This window comes from Carcharodon carcharias, chromosome 22 (assembly GCF_017639515.1).
Source record: "Carcharodon carcharias isolate sCarCar2 chromosome 22, sCarCar2.pri, whole genome shotgun sequence".
Taxonomy (NCBI): Eukaryota; Metazoa; Chordata; class Chondrichthyes; order Lamniformes; family Lamnidae; genus Carcharodon; species Carcharodon carcharias.
Window position 1 is genome coordinate 9,734,562 of NC_054488.1, and position 19,210 is coordinate 9,753,771.

At 43.1% G+C, this 19,210-nt stretch overlaps 1 protein-coding gene across 1 annotated transcript in view; it reads right to left on the reverse strand.

The window, feature by feature from the left end:
- Positions 1 to 19,210, reverse strand: part of tbcd (tubulin folding cofactor D) — a 268,520-nt gene that overhangs the window by 182,264 nt on the left and 67,046 nt on the right. The window contains exons 12-13 of the mRNA XM_041216683.1: positions 11,093 to 11,167; positions 3,925 to 4,019 (exon numbers count right to left, since the gene is read on the reverse strand). Of these exons, the coding sequence (XP_041072617.1) occupies positions 3,925 to 4,019; positions 11,093 to 11,167 (170 nt within the window). The remainder of the gene's footprint in view (positions 1 to 3,924; positions 4,020 to 11,092; positions 11,168 to 19,210) is intronic.

Consider the following 19,210-nt stretch of genomic DNA (forward strand, 5'->3'; position numbering starts at 1 on the left):
CTTCAGCATCTGATGTCTCTTTTTTAAAGTCCAGCTTTTTCAGTCTCTGTCCCTTTCCTTCTCTCTCGTCCATTGCTAACTTCTCCCTCTGGAGAACAAGTTTTCACATTTCCATTGCTTTTTGAAATAATCTTTTTCTTTTGCCTCCAATTCAAGTTTTTTCAGTTCCTTTGCTTCTTCATTTCTAACTGAAGTCTCACTACCTCCAGCTATGACTCACTAGTGTCAGGTATCACATCCTACTTTAAACGCTGTGCTATCACTTCAACTATGTCTGCTTTTTTTGCCCCTGCAGGTAACTTCAACTGCAACTTATCCTTAGATACTTCTTATAACCTAATCAAAGTTATATCTTCTACTTCCAAAAAAGTTTTAGCAATGGATACAGCCATTTTTGTAGTCTAACCACTTTAAAAATCCTTCACACCAACTCCTGAGTTCAAAGCGCTTCTCGTATTCATAACCTTAAGATTCACCAGCTCCAAACCATCAAGGAGTTTTAAATATCCACAAAGAGCCCCTAATTTGTTAACACACAGCAGATGATGTATGCCAACGGATCAAATCCACGAGGGAAACTCGATCCCGCTATCACAATGGTTTTGCGATTTGTGTTTATTTTGAGATGAGTGCCCTGAATTCAGTAGCAATCAGTCCACCAAGACTTGAGATTTTTTAGAAAACTAAATATTTGTTCACAAAAGATTTCAAGCACATACATAGGTCTCCAAATTACCACTATAGTAAAACTCCTAAAACCCCTGATTTATCTGGCTTCCAGTTAAACCCCCGTTAAGGCAACGGTAAAAAAAATAGATTTAAACAGATCCAAGCACGTCAACACAATACCTTGGACAGTAGAATTCAAAGTGGCTTTTCCCAGCCTCGGTTTCTGTAAACAGCAGGCCTAATGCACAAATATTGGAGGCTTTTCACAATTCTGGTAAATCATACAATCCCTTCCCTGGCACATAGCCTCATTCTCCTTTATACATGTTGCTCCATTTTAATGTAAATCCCATTGTTCCCATATGTCTTAGGAACTTTACCTTTTTCATAATATAAATATTTTCATGATGCTAATATAATCAGTAACATTTCGGAAAAATAAACACACTACTTGGTCTAGCTTCTCTAGCTAGGTGTAACATCCTACCATCTCTTTGAAATGCAAATTACCCTGATTTATCTAAAAATGCAAATTCTCCTCACCTCATATTCCAAAACCTCAGCCATGTTTACATATCTAGCATTTCAAACCTAGCTTCTTTTAATGATTCAAAGCCCCCAGACCAATTGTCTCCAATTCAATTAAATGTCGACAATTGAGGCATTCAAGAGAAACAATGTGCAGGGTTACAGGGAAAAAGCAGGAGATTAGCACTAAATTAAAATGCTCAGAGAGTCAGTGCAGACACAATGGGTCAAATGGCCTACTTCTACACTGCAACAATTCTGTGAAATTCCACACACACACAGAAATTATCAAAAACCTACTACTAACCTACTTTCACAATAAATCACGACATTATTACAAGAATTATTACACTTCCGTGACACTAGGACTACTGCTAGTGAGGCAAGAGTGATTGTCCTTGACATCCAGTGAGTTTTTCAATTGTCCATCACCACCATCGCTGAATCCCCCACTATCAACATCCTGGGAGGTTACCATTGACCAGAAACTGAACTGACAAGCCATATAAATACTGTGGCTACAAGAGCAAATCAGAGGCTAGGAATCCTATGGTGAGTAACTTACCTCCTGACTCCCCAAAGCTTGTCCGCCATCTACAAGGCACAAGTCAGGAGTGTGATGGAGTACTCCCCGCTTGCCTGGATGAGTGCAGCTACAACAACACTCAAGAAGCATGACACTGTCCAGGACAAGGCAACCCGTTTGATGGGCACCCCATCCATAAACATTCACTCCCTCCACTACCGATGCACAGTGGCATCAGTGCACCATCTACAAGATGCACTGCAGGAACTCACCAAGCCTCCTTAGACAACACCTTCCAAACCCATGATCACTACCATCGAGAAGGACAAGGGCAGCAGACACATGGGAACACCACCACCTGCAAATTCCCCTCCAAGCCACTTACCATCCTGACTTGGAAATATATCGCTGTTCCTTCACTGTCGCTGGGTCAAAATCCTGGAACTCCCTCCCTAAGAGCACTGTGGGCTTACCTACAACACATGGACTGCTGCAGTTCAAGAAGGCAGCTCACCACCACTGCCCCTGGGTAATTAGGAATGGGCAATAAATGCTGGCCTAGCCAGCAACGCCCACATCCCATAAATGAATTAAAAAAACTCCAGTGTTGCCTGTATGACACTTGTTTCCTCTCACACAGTGAGATTAACTTAAGCAAACAGAGCAACGTACAACTCACAATAGTTCAAGTTCTAATCACAATAGCCTTCTGTTCCCTGAAATTCCAGACAAGTAAGCAGAATGAAATTCTATGCAGTTCAAACACTTGACAAAATTTCTTTTATCAAAGTGAAGCATAATGTTTCCCCATCAATTTCATTAAGATAATTAAACAGTACATTTGCACATGGGTTTCCCAATCTTGGTCAAAACAAACAAGGGAGAAAGAATGAAAAGCCAGGAGCAAATAAATCCACATCTTTCGAAGTAGTAGGTTCAAAATGACAAAGATGAAGGGTGTCAGTAAATTACACACCCATTATTCCTACATGCACGCCATCCACAATAACCCTTCCCGCATGCACATTATCCATAGTAACTATCTACTTTTAAGAAATTTTAATGAAACGGTCAGCTAAATTTTTTTGAACTATTATCTGATATCTGACTAAAAGTCATTTTTTATTGCAAGGGCCCAAATTCCTTATAACAAAAATTGGAAGATCTTTCGTTGTTCGTCAAAATTAACAACCCACAACTATGTAGCATAATAATTTATGATTTCTGGGAATGAGATTTTGTCAGTAGTCCATGAATTACATAGGTAAACAGGCATCTTACTTTTTAAATAAGAAATTTCACTCCCCAAGTTAAAACAAAGCAAACCTGAAAGAATTATTTATATCAATAAACAGATTGTAAATGTATCACCTGGTGTGGTAGCGAACAATACTACCAGAAATATTTCAGAGTGGATTCCAGGCCCAGGTTGATTCACCTAATCTTCACTGAGGTAGTGGGAGCAGTAGAGTTGATTTCACCATGCATGGGTTAGAAAGGGAAAACTCTCAGCTGCTGATCAAGCAACCCCTCACCCTCCACTACCCTCTTCCCTGCCCCACAATTGAGATTGTTAGATTTTTGTATGTCAAAGGCATTATGAGATAGGGGAAAAGGCAGCTAGTTAGGTCACATATCAGCCATGATCTCATCGAATGGCAGAACAGGCTCAAGGCGTTAAATGTTCTAATCTTGTTCCTAACTGCCGGCTGAATTTCTTTGGAAAGGCAAGACTGGGTCCCAACTGTCGCAATGCTTACTATCGCCAAAGTCAAGATTCTTTAAGTGGAAAAACTACTTAGGTGAGATACTAAAGAGCTATCAGTACCTGTGGAACCATACCTCAGGATGAGTCACTGCCTAAAGGGGAGGTGAAGCACAGGAGGAAAATCAAAGGGAAGAACTGGCGAATAGTCAAGTAGTGTTAAAAATATAATGGATAATATACAAGAATCAGTTTAAATGAACTTTTTTTTAAATTTAGTTAACGAGCAATATTAAGGGCTTTTTAAAAAGCACAGGCAAAAGGAAGAGTTAAATGAAGATATTCTTACATACAGCCAAGCACTGCATATTTACTGTTAAGACAATGCGAAATACCTCTGCTAGCGGTGTGATTTAACATGTCCTGCAATTTCTAGTAAAGGAGGGCAAAGTGAATTTTTTTTTTAAAAAAGAGGCACATCTGGCTTAGTACATACCGTCAGGGAGCCGAGAAGGAAGTAACAATCCTCTTCTGCCCAGTTCAGCCAGAGCAAGACATCCACCGTGCCAGGCCGTGTCTGTTTCCTGAAAACTGCAACAATATAGATATGCAATATAAATGTAATTTAACGTCAGATTGCCTGACTATTAATTAGGGCTTGTAAAATTGGGGAAAATATACTTGCACTAGAAATATAGAAAAAAACAAAACTAATCTCAGTTAAGTGTATTAGTTAAGAGGAAGTACACACTAATCACAGTGTCTCAGCAATACAGTCCAGAATGATGACAGTTAAGGATTAAGAAATCTTACTATTACCATGGTGTACTTCGAGTTATGGGAAGAAAAGCTACATTGTTTTCTAAAAGATTTGAGGACTAGAAAATACAAATGGAGATTAATGTGAAATGCATTTAAAACAGATATCAAAGAAAGACTCTTTATCCAAGTGACAAATATTTGAAATTTTGGAATAATTGCAATGCCTCAACGGGTCAAAAAGCCCTTTCTGATTGCTGAGCATTATTGATTAAAAATTAATGTTTTTTTCTGAAAAAAATAAGGTTCAATTACTATTCCCTGTAGTCATGTTTTCAAAAGGGATAATTTCAATACTGACACTTGATAATAATCTCACATCAAACTTGATAATAATCCCACATCAACAGAGCAGCCAGAAATGTGTCACCACCTTGATTTGCAGTAAATAACATGCATTTACAGCTCAGTAGCAAAGTTGGCATGCATGCATCATGACATAAAATCATGGATAAGAAAAGCAAAATGCTCTTGAAATATATCTATAAAAATAATTTATATTGCCTTTTTAGCATTACATTCAAATTTGACCAGAAAATAGATCAAATGGAGAAGGCAAATCATTCTTAAAGACATAAGAAGTTGCCAATAATTATGTGGAGTAAAAGAATAGATCTTTGCTAAGTCGTAAATGATGTTAACTTCAAAGGAAGAGGTGAAAACAGATAATGTACCATCACTGACCAGTTTCTACCCACAGAGCTTTTATGAATTGTGGGAAGGATGGGAATTGTTTGCCCATCCAGTGGAGGCTGTTTAGTGCAGAACTGTTTGAGATTTCAGGCACTAAGTGTTATCAATAGCTCTCTAAATGTAATAAACAAAAATGAAGATAGGAAAATCCAACAGCATTTACATAGATCAATTTAAGTAGAATATTACTTTCAGGTATATAGCTGTACAAGAAATTCCCATAAACATGGAAGATTAGAAACAGAACTCAATAGCTGGTGGACCACAAGTAAAATACAGCAGTGAGCAAAATGCTCTTAAGAAAAACTTTAGTTTCACTTGATTAAGATCCTTAATTAACTGATGCCTAATCACCAAACAGAGGTACACCTTTGCTCTCATCCATTCAGTCCACCAAGCCTGGGAGAGAGTATTATTACCACCATTTATTGCCACCCCTTATTTCTCAGAATATAAAGCACAAAAAATCCACCCAACCCATTTTACTTTTGGCTTTAGGTATGTGCTTCCAGTTAGGCAGGTTTCATGTAGAAATGTTATTGACGCTTCCAGCTATTTAATCTTTTGTTTAATTTTGGGTGTGATGAAAGGTGGCTTCAGACAACTGGTTTTGGGGAAACCAATAATTGCTTGTCACGCTAATAAATTCACAGTAAATTATAGCAAATAATATGCTTACTTCAGGAACATCAATGTGCAGGGAAAAAACACATTTGACAAAATAAATACAAATACACTCCATACCCCAAAATGATAACACCAGTGGAAAATGCATTCAACTGTCAACCATACTTGAAATACTCCCCAGTGGGAGTTACCAAGCACTGGCATGTTACCAAGCACTGAGGTGAAGCAAATAAACCATTCATGCAGGGAGAAGATGTGGGCAGAATCAACCCAGATTTGCATTAAGTGTGGTAGTGGGCAGGAAAAAGGACGTTTTACCCGCCAGCCACAATGGCGGTTTTTCACGCTGTTTCATCTCATTCCTGGCGCATCCCGCCTCATTAATAATACATTCCTGGGAAACATGCTGGATCGCTGGCGGGGCAGCCTCTGATTCGCCCATCCTGTTGTCACCTCAGGCCTTCAGTAATCCAGGTGCTATCTTTAAAGGGTGTCCCTGCACAGAGCTAGTTCTCTCTAAGGCATTGGAAGCTGCTGGAAAATCATGGCTGCCAAAGGGAGGAAACATGCTGCCCCCAAATTTGGCAATGCTCCCTTGGGCACCTACTGGAACTGTGGAGGCCGGCTGTGAAGTCCTCTATCCCTACTCTGGGCGAAGGTCAGCAAGCAAGGTCACCAATCTAGCATGGAGACGGTAGCAATGGTGGTCAGCGCCAACACTCTGCAAAAGAGGACACCCACCCAGTGCTGAAAGATGATGAGTGATCTCCTCCATTCCACCAGGGTAAGTCACTCTTCTCAGCACACTCAACTTTCAAACCCATCACATGTGGACAGGGATCTCACTCACTGCCAGTTCCAGGGGTATCACCATTCGCTCTCTCACACACACCTTCATTTGCCCTGCGGATTGTGTCCTCATCCCGTCCCATGGCACCACTCACCACCCACACACCCAGGCATCCTTATCATCTGGCCTGGCAGGCATCCTGCTTACAAGCTCTCCATATCTATTCATGCAGGACAAGTTGGCACACAAATAAAAGAGAGAGGTCGCAGCCTGGTGGAGGAATGCCTGACATCAGGGTCTTCACAGGCTTTGAAAATTAGAATCACCCAGCTGGCCGGTGACAATCTGACCATTCCTGTGCTGACGGTGAGGTCGGCAGTGCTCATCCAAGTGAAGAGCCAGCTCTGCAACATCCATAGACAGCCATGCTCTGAGTCAGTTCCCCTATTCTGCAGTCTACTGCCACGCACTAATTATCTCTCCTTGCTTTTGCAGGCACATCTGCGAAGCAGTGAAGGGGTCCACGACTCAAGTCCTGAATGCCCTTCGGAAGAAGAATCTGATGATGCCCTAATTGAAAACCCATCACAGCGCTCACCCATCACAGCGCTCATCCACACCTTCCTCCAGCACAAAGACACACACCTTAGTAGGAGTTAGTTCGAGAGAAGCCTCGGGGTCACAACCTGGTGAGCACATTGCAATGTATGATCCACAGCATGTGGTGGCAGGGACTTCCCAGGTTTCTGGCACTCGGAGGACTGCTGGAGGCCAGAAATCTGCTGAGCCTGAGTCAGATGAGAAGCCTCTAGGCTCAGTCATACCTCAGTTGCTGGAGTTGCAAAGGCAGCTGCAAAGTCAAGGCGTCCCTAGCCAAGCTATTGCAGGACAGCTACAATATTGATATCTACCCAGCTATGTAGAAAATTGCCCAAGAATGTCCTGTACACAAAAAGCAGGACAGACCCAATCCGGCCAATTACTGCTCCATCAGTCTACTTTCAATCATCAGTAAAGTAATGGAAGGGGTCATCAACAGTGCTATCAAGCGGCACTTGCTTAGCGATAACCTGCTCACTGCTCCCAGTTTGGATTCCACCAAGGGCAGGTCGGAGGCTAGGAATCCTGTGGCGAGTAACTCACTTCTTAATTCCCCAAAGCCTGTCCACCATCTACAAGGCACAAGTTAAGAGGGTGATGGAATACTGCCCCTTACTTGCCCGGATGAGTGCAGCTCCCACAACACTCCAGAAGCTTGACACCATCCAGGACAAAGCAGCCTGCTTGATAGACACTCCAAACACAAACATTCACTCCCTCCACCACCAACGCACAGTGGCAGCAGTGTGTACCATCTACAAGATGCACTGCAGGAATTCACCATGGCTCCTTAGACAGCATTTTACAAACCCATGACTACTACCATCCAGAAGGACAAGGCCAGCAGATAGATGGGAACACCACCACCTGGAATTTCTCCTACACGTCACTCACCATCCTGACTTGGAAATATATCGCCGTTCCTTTACTGTCGCTGGGTCAAAATCCTAGAAATCCCTTCCTAACAGCACTGTGAGTGTACCTACACCACATGGACGGCAGCGGTTCAAGGAGGCAGCTCATCACCACCTTCTCAAGGGCAACTAGGGATGGGCAATAAATGCTGGCCCAGCCAGCAAAGCCTACATCCCGTGAATGAATAAAAAAAGTACGGGAACATCAGGCAAGGGTCTCTGCTGCACTCCTCACATTGCAAGGCACAATGGAGGAGTTTGTCCGCTTTCAGTCTGAGGTGATTACGCCAGAAGGCCAACACACCAAGGCCAACACTGGTAGGATGGCAGTCGCCATGGAGACCTTGGTCCAGAACATTGGTGCTGCACTGCTGCACAGGCCAAACTCCATTGCTTAAGTCATGGTTAGCCTCCAACATTGTCAAAACGAGGGGGGCACGGACAGCTTGATCTCATTCCAGCTTCCCCTTCTCCTCAAGGAGCCAGCCAGGGGCTCTCAGGCATCCATAGGGAGGAGGATCAGCAGGTGCACATCCTGGGGCCACCCACCCGGGTGACTCCAGAAATGTCCAGATCATCCGAATCCCTGCTTCCTGTGACCCCAGACCTCCAGCTCCACAGGCCGAGGAGGCTGCCTCTGCACACAGCAGGACCCGGAAAGCAGACTGGGGCCTTCCAGGTCTTGGCCCTCGAGAGGATGCCCGCCATCTCTTCAGCATCTGTGACCCATGACACTGTGCTCCTGAAGGGGCCTAGTGCTGAAGGCCGACAAAGGATCAGGTGCATTTAAAAGTTTCACGGCTGCGTCTCCATGATATGGCCCTGATCACAGAGTGTAAACAAGCTGCCCTCAACTAGAGAGGAGTCAGACATTCACAGAGGCAAAGTGAAGATCTATGGAGTGTATTCACTGCATATGGTCATCTTCCTCTTGGAATTGAGCGACTATTAGGGCCTCCTCTGCATCTCCATGACATGAGTCTGAGCACTGAGGGCATGTGCACTGCCATCAGCCACACAGAAATCAAACATTCACAGATGCAGGGTGAGGATGTCAGGACTGTTTTCACTGCATCTCATCATCATTCTCCACGAATCTTGCAGCTATAAGGGCCTCCTGAGCATTCCTGCCTCGTCTGGCCAGTGCGATGGCCTCATTGCCGGCACCCTTGCCTTCGAGGACCTCATCGCCATAATCCCCTTTGATGTCCTCCTCATCGGAAGATACGTGCAGCTCCTCCATCTCCTCCTCAGCCGGGTCCTCTCCCTTTGCAGCGCCAGGTTGTGGGGTGCGCAGCAAGCGACGATGATGTACGATACCCTCTGTGGGCTATACTGCGTGCTCTACCGGGCGTGTCGAGGCACCAGAGCTTCATTTTCAAAATGCCTTTAGTTTGCTCCACCAAAGTCCGGGTCGTGGCATGAGCCTCGCTGTACCGTCACTCTGCTGCAGTCTGAGGCCGTCGCACAGGCATCATCATCCATATCTTCTGTGGGTAGCTCTTGCCCCCGAGCAGCCAACCCTGTAGTATCCCCAGAGTCTGGAAGATGTCAGGGATATGCTTGTGTGTGTGTGGAGGCTTGCGAAATCCCACACGTCACCTGTGGAGCCCCTGGAAGGAAACACTAGCGTAACAATTGAGCACTGTGGTCACTTTCACAGACACTGGCAGTGGATGCTCTCCAAGACCCCAAATCCTGCAGCAGGTGTCACACTTGCCCAACCAGTTTCCTAGACAAGCGCAGTCTTTGGCGACACTGGTTCTCAGTCATGTGCAGGAATGACAGTCGTCATCTACAGACCCTGGGTCTAGCGAGGATCCTACGAGCGACACCTCATTTTGGATCTTCAGCTGCATGCACAGCAGGCCCTGCTGCCCTTTCATCTAGAGTGATGTGCTCCTTCTTCTGCCGAGACAGGTGTCTCCGCTGCACTCCTCTTCTGCTTCCCTGGTCTCTGTAAACCATGAGGCATACCGTTAAATCACCAGGCTCCCCCATGATGCTGATATTCTTCTGCTGCAGGATCAAAGAAAGAGGTGCGTGGGTTAGCATATGTGTCCTAAGAACCTCTCTTGGTTAAGTCTGATGGCTCCTTCATGCATGCAGGAAAGTGCTGGCCACCGCTTGTTTGGCCAGTGTGTAGTGCGCTCATTGGCTGTCCGAAACCTCAACCACCTCCGCCCCACTCCACTTGACCGATTGACGGCAGCTTCAGCCACTGGACTGCATACTGTGCTCTCAGCTCAGGCAGTCTCCTAACCCACACTGCAAGGCTGCACTATTAGCTTGAACCATAATGGATACTGGTCCACACCTTAATAATGACATTGTGAGGCGCTATGAGCGCCTCCAACAGTGACTGCGCCATGGCCACCTTTCACAAGGGGATTGTACAACTTGCCCAGTCAGCCAACTGCTCCCTAAAACGCACATTCATTTGCAGTCTGCACCCAAGGGGTGAAAAGTTCTTGAGCATTTGGCGGCACGTTCATGCTTTTGCGTTGGTTGAGTGGGCAGAAAAGCTTCAGAAGTCTGACTCCAAGTATGTCAATAGAGCTGCAGCTGAATGGTCTTAGCTGTGGAAGAATGCCCACTTTTGACAAGCTTTTCCAAGTGCGTGGCTGCTTCCCTCACCAGCACCCCTTTCCCCCGGCATGTGATCCGAGTCTTTCCTTCAGTCTGTCTGTGCTGCCTTGCCCCACACCCTACCGTTGTCTGACCCCACTGGAGCCCTTGCCCTAGCACTGTACTGAAAGGCAGCAGGGCTTAAAATGAGATGCAAATGTATTAAAATGTCGTTCCCAACATCTGGCAGTGGGAAACGCAGCCCGCCATTGATGCCTTCTCGCCATATTGAGTTCTGTTGAAGGGTCATGAGGACTCGAAACGTCAACTCTTTTCTTCTCCGCCGATGCTGCCAGACCTGCTGAGTTTGTCCAGGTAATTCTGTTTTTGTTTTGGATTTCCAGCATCTGCAGTTTTTTGTTTTTATATTTTTTATTTTTTATTCAAGAGGTCTGTTAGCCCAAGTAAATTTCTGGCTTGCCCAATACCATTCCAGTGCAAGTTTTAAACTCCTTCCAGTTTTTCCAATAGAATGTAGTGACAAACTTGTGAGGCATAAGTTGTTACTCTAGTTACTTCACTGCAGCACGCTACATCACCTGATATGGGGCCAAAACAATTTGGAAAATATAACCAAAACGATTAATCATTACCTGAAACATTCAAGTACAGATCCAACAACATCATCTGCAAGCTCTTTTGGAAGTCTTCCAGTCACTCTTCCTATTCTGAAATAAGGTACAAGATAATATATCAATTCAAATTTTTATCATCCAGTTTACTCCTCTCAACTGCGCAAATATTAAGAAAATGGCATCTTGAAGACTTCCGTCATTTTAATTCACCAAATGAATCATAGAAAAAAATTGCCCAGTATCAAATGATCTTATAGGCATAGCTAGATAAAATAAGAGCATCTTCCTACCACTGAAGTAAGTAGAGCTAGCTGAATGGTTCTGGTAGAAAGGCATGCAGTTATCTCCCTCAAATGTCAGTTTGGCTCAGGAGTTGCATGCTTATCTGAGTCAGAAGATTGAGGTTTCCACATTCCCTTTAGAACTTAAGTGCATAACCTAGATTGACATTCCAGTGCGCTACTGAGGCAGTGCTATAATGTCAGAGGCATTACCGGCCCACTTAGGCGAACACCAAGGGTCCCATGACACTATTCAAAGACAAAGAGGGAGTTTGATTCTAGTTTAGGCAAGTGACATTACCAAAACAGATTATGTCGATTATTTCATTTGTTGCTTGTGGGACCTTACTGTGTGCAAACTTGGAATGGTGCACACCACATATTATGCCTTTACTTCTAAGTTATCATTGGCCATGAAGCCCTAAACAAATACAAGGTAGTATATAAAGGCGAGCTTGCAATCTCCTTCTTTCCATAGACTGAACATCCAAGCCTGCTTTGTTCTAAGACATAAAAACAGAACCTAATTTAAGATACACTTAGACTAACTTTTTCTTGCCTCTGCAAACTAAGTATAATATTTAACATTTCCTATATTATAATCTTGAATACACATTGAAGTGCTTCATTAGTTTTGAAGCATTTGGGATGTTCTGATGTCATCAAAAGCACTATATAAATGCAAGCCTTGCTTTTTTCTTTATTATATAAATTGTTTTTACAAAAATAATTTGTAAATGCAATGAAAAGGTATTGCTCCGATGTTTATGTTGTGAAATTGATCCCAAACTGATATTTTTGGGCAAAGAAATCCATAAAACAAGACTTAGCCTTAAAATACCTATCCTGCTTTACTTCCTCCCACCAAACACTAAAATCCATGACTCAGAGTAATTATGTTTGAAACATTATTAAAAGCTGCATCTAGAAAGCAAAAAGCACAATTTTAGAAAAAAGTGTCTGGGAAAAGACAGTCTCCTAATTGCGTGCATTTGTTGTTGTGCCAGAGCAACGTATTTTCTCTTGGGGTGTTTACTGTAAATCTTGTAGCATTCTTTGGATTACACTGCACAGAGGGGAGCTCAGATGTCCTTTTGACCATAAATTGCAAATGTGCATAAACATAGGATCAGAAGTTGTGAATAACAAAACATAACCATATTTCCATGAATAGATAGTCACCTGTGACTCTCCATCGAAAGCATTTTCATTAACTCAGCAATCAAGACACCACCATAATTGCCCCTGAGAAGGTAGTGGTGAGCTGCCTTCGTGAACCGCTGCAGTCCCTCTGATGCGAGTACACCCACAGTGCTGTTAGGGAGGGAGTTCCAGGATTTTGACCTAGCGAAGGAATGGCGATATATTTCCAAATCAGGCTGGTGAGTAGCTTGGAAGGGAACTTCCAGGTGGTGGTGTTCCCATGTATCTGCTGCCCTTGTCCTTCTAGATGGCAGCGGTTTGGAAGATGTTACCTGAGGAGTCTTGGTGAATTCCTGCAGTGCATCTTGTAGATGGTACACACTGCTGCCACTGTTCGTTGGTGGTGGAGGGAGAGAATGTTTGTGGAAGGGGTGCCAATCAAGCGGGCTGCTTGGTCCTGGATGGTGTCATGCTTCATGAGTGTTGGTGGAGCTGCACTCATCCAGGTTAGTGGAGAGTATTCTATCACAGTCCTGACTTGTGCCTTGTAGTTGGTGGAGAGGCTATGGGGAGTCTGGAGGTGAGTTACTTGCCGCAGGATTCCTAACGTCTGACCTGCTCTAGTTGGTGTGAGCGAGTGAGCGAGAAGCAGCGCGAGAGTGCGAAAGCGTGCGTCCGTCTCTGGCTCAGCCACATTCACAGGGTTCTCACTCATTCTCACCCTCACACAACAACACACTCGCACCCATTCACATAGTGGGTGTGGGTGATAGTAAGCAGCCTGAGGCTGGCAGTGAGCCGGATGCATGCACACTCACGCTCTCACTTTAATGGTCGTGTTTATTAATTACTCATTTTTTTTTAAATCATCAATTTATTGCTTTGACATTGTTTTTTGTTTTGCTCAGCAAGTTGTTTCTTTCCTTCGTATCTCAAATTTTTAATGTTGTGCCAAACCTTAGTATTTTGAAATTCGCTCATCCTTTGAGCCCTTTGAGTGAGAAAAAAATTGAAATATGTCCTTGCGCAAAAAGGTTGGAGAACCCTGTGCTATGTGGTAGGGGTCACAGGTTTGAAAGTTGATGTTGAAGGAGTCAATATTGTTCTTTCTCTTTAGCTCATATTTCACACTGTCAACTATGTAGTGCAAATGTTCATGGAAGGATCTCTTTCTCAACCATTTAGATCCACAGTCCTAGCTCTTTTAGCTGAGATTGCTACTTTTCACATCAGTGGCCTAGGAATAAAGGAGCAAGCAATGGTAACTAATGAAAAGTGCGCATGTGATGTTGGGCTCATATATGGTGCATCTCATGGTCAATCTTCTAATTTTTACAACAAATGTAAGTGCACTTCTCATCTAATAAAATATTCGATCCCTGATCCATAGGTTAGCAAAGCAAAATTTAAACTGATTCAATATTAGCCTTTGTTAAATAACTCACCCCTCCCAAACCTTTGAAGATTGTTATTCACTGACACCTCTTAGACACAATTGTGAGAACCTCTCCAGGTGAGAGTAACTACTCAGAAAATGTTAATAAGCTTTTCCAGTTAAAAGGCTCCACATTACATTTTGATTTCCTCCTGTAACAAACCTCTAGCATGTTATGCTTTTCACACTCTTTGGACGTTTCCTGGGTGGCAATAGATTTTGTGTGCTATCTCTTCAGGCAATCTGCTCAAGTGCAGTCCACCTGCCTGAACACAGACACTTGGTAAGTTTACCGGTCCTGCTTGGAGTGGGGGAAATAGGCTTCAATTCATGGGCACCAGCACTGGTGCTGGGGAAAGAGGGATCTGTACATTGGGATGGCCTTCATATGAACCATGCTGGGACCAGAGTACTGGCAAATCATATAAATAGGTGTGTAAATTAAATAGTGGCGGGTAGGGTTCAAGCGAGGGGAGATTTGGAAAGTCAGAGAAAGGACAAGACAATAGTGCAGGTTGGCTATGCCAATAATGATAACTCGAATGTGACGGGAAGGGACAGAGTGTACAAACATTAGAGTGCACCAGGAAATAAGGACAGAATAACGAAAAATGGTAAAAGGATAGAATTAAAGGTTCTATGTCTGAATGCATACAGCATGCATAACAAATTGGACGAATTGATAGCACAAATAGAAATAAATAAGTATGATATGATCGTTATTGTAGAGACATGGTTGCAAAGTGACCACAGTTGGAAGCTGAATATTCAAGGATACTTGACATTTCAGAAGGTCAGAAAGAAAGGAAAAGGAGGTGGGGTGGCTCTGTTAATAAAAGATGAGATCAGTACAACAGTGAGAAATAAACCTGGTTCAGAGGATCAAAACATATAATCAGTTTTGGTGGAAATAAGAAATAGCATAGGAAAGAAGTGGTGGGAGTGGTTTATAGGCCCGCTGACAATAGCTACACTGATGGACAGGGTATAAATCAAAAAATAATGGGACTTTTAAGGAAAGTACTGCAATAATCATGGGAAATTTTAACCTTCATATAGATTGGACAAATTAAATTGGCAAAAGTAGCCTGGAGTGTTTGGGATAGTTCCTTGTAACAATACATTCTGGAACCAAACAGAGAACATTGGTAATGTGTAATGAAACAGGATTAATTAATGACCTTTTTGTGTTAACATTTTTCTTTTAGATATAAAAGTACTAATCATACACAAGGATTGGTGAACAATAATATGGGTTCTTCATTTGAAGACTAAAGATAATATTCACTGGGAGCTAAGTATAATACATCTGACTTCTAACACAGCCACTCATGGACTGCCTTCAAGTCAGGGGACTAATGCATCATATCCTCTCAAGGTATATAATGATTAACATGGTTTCCCTTTCACAAAATCAAGCTGACTTTTCCCGATGACCACGAGTTTCTCTAATTGGCCAGCTATAACCTCCTTAAAGATCAATTCTAACACCTTTCCCATGACAGATGTCAAGCTAACTGGCCTACTTTCCTGTTTTCTGCCTCCCTCCCTTCTTGAATAGAGGGCTTATATTTGCTACTTTACAGTCTGATAGAATCTTTCCATAATCTAGCTAAATTTGGAAAATTAATGCTAATGCATCTACTACCTCATTTACCACCTCTCTTAAAACCCTAGGATGAAGTCCATCAAGACCCGGAGACTTGTCAGCCCACAGCTCCAACAGTTTGCTCAGTACCACTTCCCTAGTGATTGTAATTTCACCAAGTTCCCCTCTCCCTGATTTACAGCTATTACTGGAATGTTTTTTGCATCTTCTACAGCGAAGACAGAAGCAAAATATTTGTTCATTTCATCTGCCATGTCCTTATTATCTACAATTAACTCCCCACTGTCACTCTCTACAGGTCGAACACTCAATTTACTTACTCTTTTCCTTTTTAAATACCTGTAGAAATTCTTGCTATTTCTGGCTAGTTTCTTCTCATACTCTCATTTCTTTCTCCTGATTAAACTTTTAGTCATTCTCTGCTGTTGTTTATATTCTGACCAATCATCTGACCTGCCACTCATCTTTGCAGTTATATTTTTTTTCAGTTTGATGCTCTCTTTAACTTCTTTAGTTAACCACCAATGGTGGGTCCTCATCTTCTAATTTGTCTTTATAGTAAGAACATATTCTGAGTATTTTGAAATATTCCCTTAAATGCTTCTCTATTGATCTATCTCCTAGTTCAATATCCCAGTTCACTTCAGCTAGCTCAGCTTTCATGCCCACATAGTTGCCCTTATTTAAGTTTAAGACATTATTCTTAGACTCACTCTTCTCCCTTTCAAATTGGATGTAAAATTTAATCATATTGTGGCCCCTGCTACCTGAGGGTTCCTTCACTCTGAGGTCATTAATTAATTCTGTCACATTACATAATACCAAGTCTAATATAACCTGCTCTCTGGTTGGTTCCAGAATGTGCTGCTCAAAAAAAACTCTCTCGAAAGCATTCTATGAACTCCTCATCCAGGCTACTACTGCAAATCTGATTTTTCCAGTTTGTGTAGATTAAAATCACCCAGCATTATTTCCAACCCTTTATCACAAGCACTCAATATTTTTTCTTGTATATTTTGGCCTATATTGTGGTGACTGTTAGGCGGCCTGTAGACCACTCCCATTAGTGAATTCTTTCCCCTGCTAGTCCTCATCTCCACCCAAACTGATTCTACATCCCGATATCCGGAACCAAGGTCATCTCTAACTATTACACCAATGCAATCCTTGATCAACAGTGCTACCTAGCTTCCTATTCTTCTTAAATATCATATACTCTTCAATATTCAGGACCGAACCCTTGTCAGCCTGCAGCCACATCTCTATAATTGCCATCAGGTCACATTTATTTGTTTCAATGTGCTCTACCAATTCACTTACTTTGTTATGCATGCTACATGCATTCAGATACAGAGCCTTTAGTTTTGTCTTTTTGTTATCTTTGTAAGATCTAGCCTTGACTATTGGTGTATTCTTAGGTTTTATCTCTCTATCCCTTCCTGCTATTCCATGACCTCCATTATTCATTTTACTGTTATGGTCTCTTGCCTTGATTTGCCACATTGATCCAAGCTTGATCCCTCACCCAACATGTTTAGTTTAAAGCCCTCTCTACTTCCCTAGTCATGCAATTTGCAAGAACACTCGGCCCGGCACGGTTCAGGTGTAGACCGTCCCAACAGTACAGCCCCCACTTTCCCCAGTTCTGCTGCCAGTGCTCCACGAACTGGAACCCACTTCTCCCATACCAGTCTTTGAGCCACGTATTCACCTCCCTAATCTTATAAGCCCTATGCCAATTTGCATGTGGCTCAGGTAATAATTGTTGGTACCTACATGGGCCACGATGACTGGATCCTCCCGCTCCTATTGCAAGTTCCTCTCCAGCCCTGAGCAGATGCCCCAAACCCTGGCACCAGGCAGGGAACACGGCCTTCTGGACTCTAACTTCTTGCTGCAGAGAACAGTATCAATCCCCCTCACTATACTGTCCCTTACCACCATTACATTCATGTTCACTCTCCCAGCTTGAAAGGTTTCCTGTACCATGGTGTCATGGCCAGCCTGCCTGCTCATCCACCTTGCAGATCTCACTTTAGTCCACACAGGTTGAGCACCTCAAACTTGTTTGACAATTGCAAAGTCTGAGGCTCCTCCATTACTGTCTGCTCAGTCCCATTAACTGCCTCACTCATGGTCACATCCTCCTGTCCCTCATTACTGACCAAAATTGATGACCCTACTCTAAGAGGCTTACACTTTCTGCAGACGCGTTTGTCATGGATCAACTTGGCGTCCAAAAGCTCCCACATTCCACAGCTGCAACATAAAATCTGTCTTGCCATTGTTACCTATGCTATCTAGCTAGCTTAATGAAACTATTCACTTAATTAACTAAGAATAATTTCTATCTATACCGCACCTGTTTTCCCATCCACTGAATTCCCATGTGAACCTAATTCGCTACTCACTCAGTCTCCATCTCATTCCTATCTCCTCGCGTGCCCCTTACTGATCGTGCTGTTTGAGAGGCCTGTCTCTTTTCCCTATTCCTCATCCCCAGCCAAACTGATTCTACATCCTGATCTCCCGAACCAAGGTCATCTCTAACTACTGCACCAATGCAATCCTTGATCAACAGTGCTACCCCTCCAGCTTCCTATTCTTCTTGAATATCATACATTCCTCAATATTCAAGACCGAATCCTTGTCATCCTGCAGCCACATCTCTAGAATGGCTATCAGATCACATTTATTCGTTGTCCTTTGATGAATCACTAGTTAGTTTAGCTTCTTCCTACAGTAATTAACACCACTTGATCTAACTGCTTTCAGGTGATTGACAGACAACTGCTACTCCAGTTAGTTCCCTATTTAACAAGCTAACTAAACTTACTTGAAGGTTAGTACTATGTCAGATTTTGATTTTAATCCGTAGTTAAAACCTGAAAAGGACTTACCAGAACTTATCATGTGAACCTAATTCACTACTCACTCAGTCCCTATCTCCACCCAGTGTAGTCACCTGTATCCTCCTGCGCCCCTTACTGGTCCTTTACTATCTTATTGAAACAAGAGATTCTGAGGGGGCTTGATTTGGTAGATGCTGGGAAGATGTTTCCTCTCGTGGGGGAATCTAGAACTGGGGGCACAGTTTAAAAATAAGGGGCCTCCCACTTAAGACTGAGTTGAGGAGGAATTTCCTCAGAGAGTCATTGGTCACTTCCACAGGGAGTAGTGGAGGCTAGGTCATTGAATATATTCAAGGCTGAGTTACAGATTTTTGATCTACAAAGGAGTTAAGGGTCATGGGGGACAGGTAGAAAAGTAGAGTTAAGGCCATACTCAGATCAGCCATGATCTTAACGAACGCCCTACTCCTATTTCTTATGATCCAGTGCTTGGCTCACACAATTTAGACTCCACTACACCACTGTAAATCAAGTGACTCAATGATCAAGGGCTGCTACCTTTTTGCATGCCTCCATTGCTCAGAGTCAATGCAGCAAATACCATGCCTTGCACAGTCCACTTTCATGATCTTGGTGAAGCTCCTGTCCCTAAACAACGCTTTCAGATCCAACACAGTCAGCTGTCTGATCCCACATTGGTTTGCAAACCCTAAATGATCTTCCAGCAAATGTACAGTGAGCACCCTAAAATACATGAATGCAACACTCCTGCCCTCCTGTGCCAGTATCCTAATCACCAATACCAGACGTGGATCT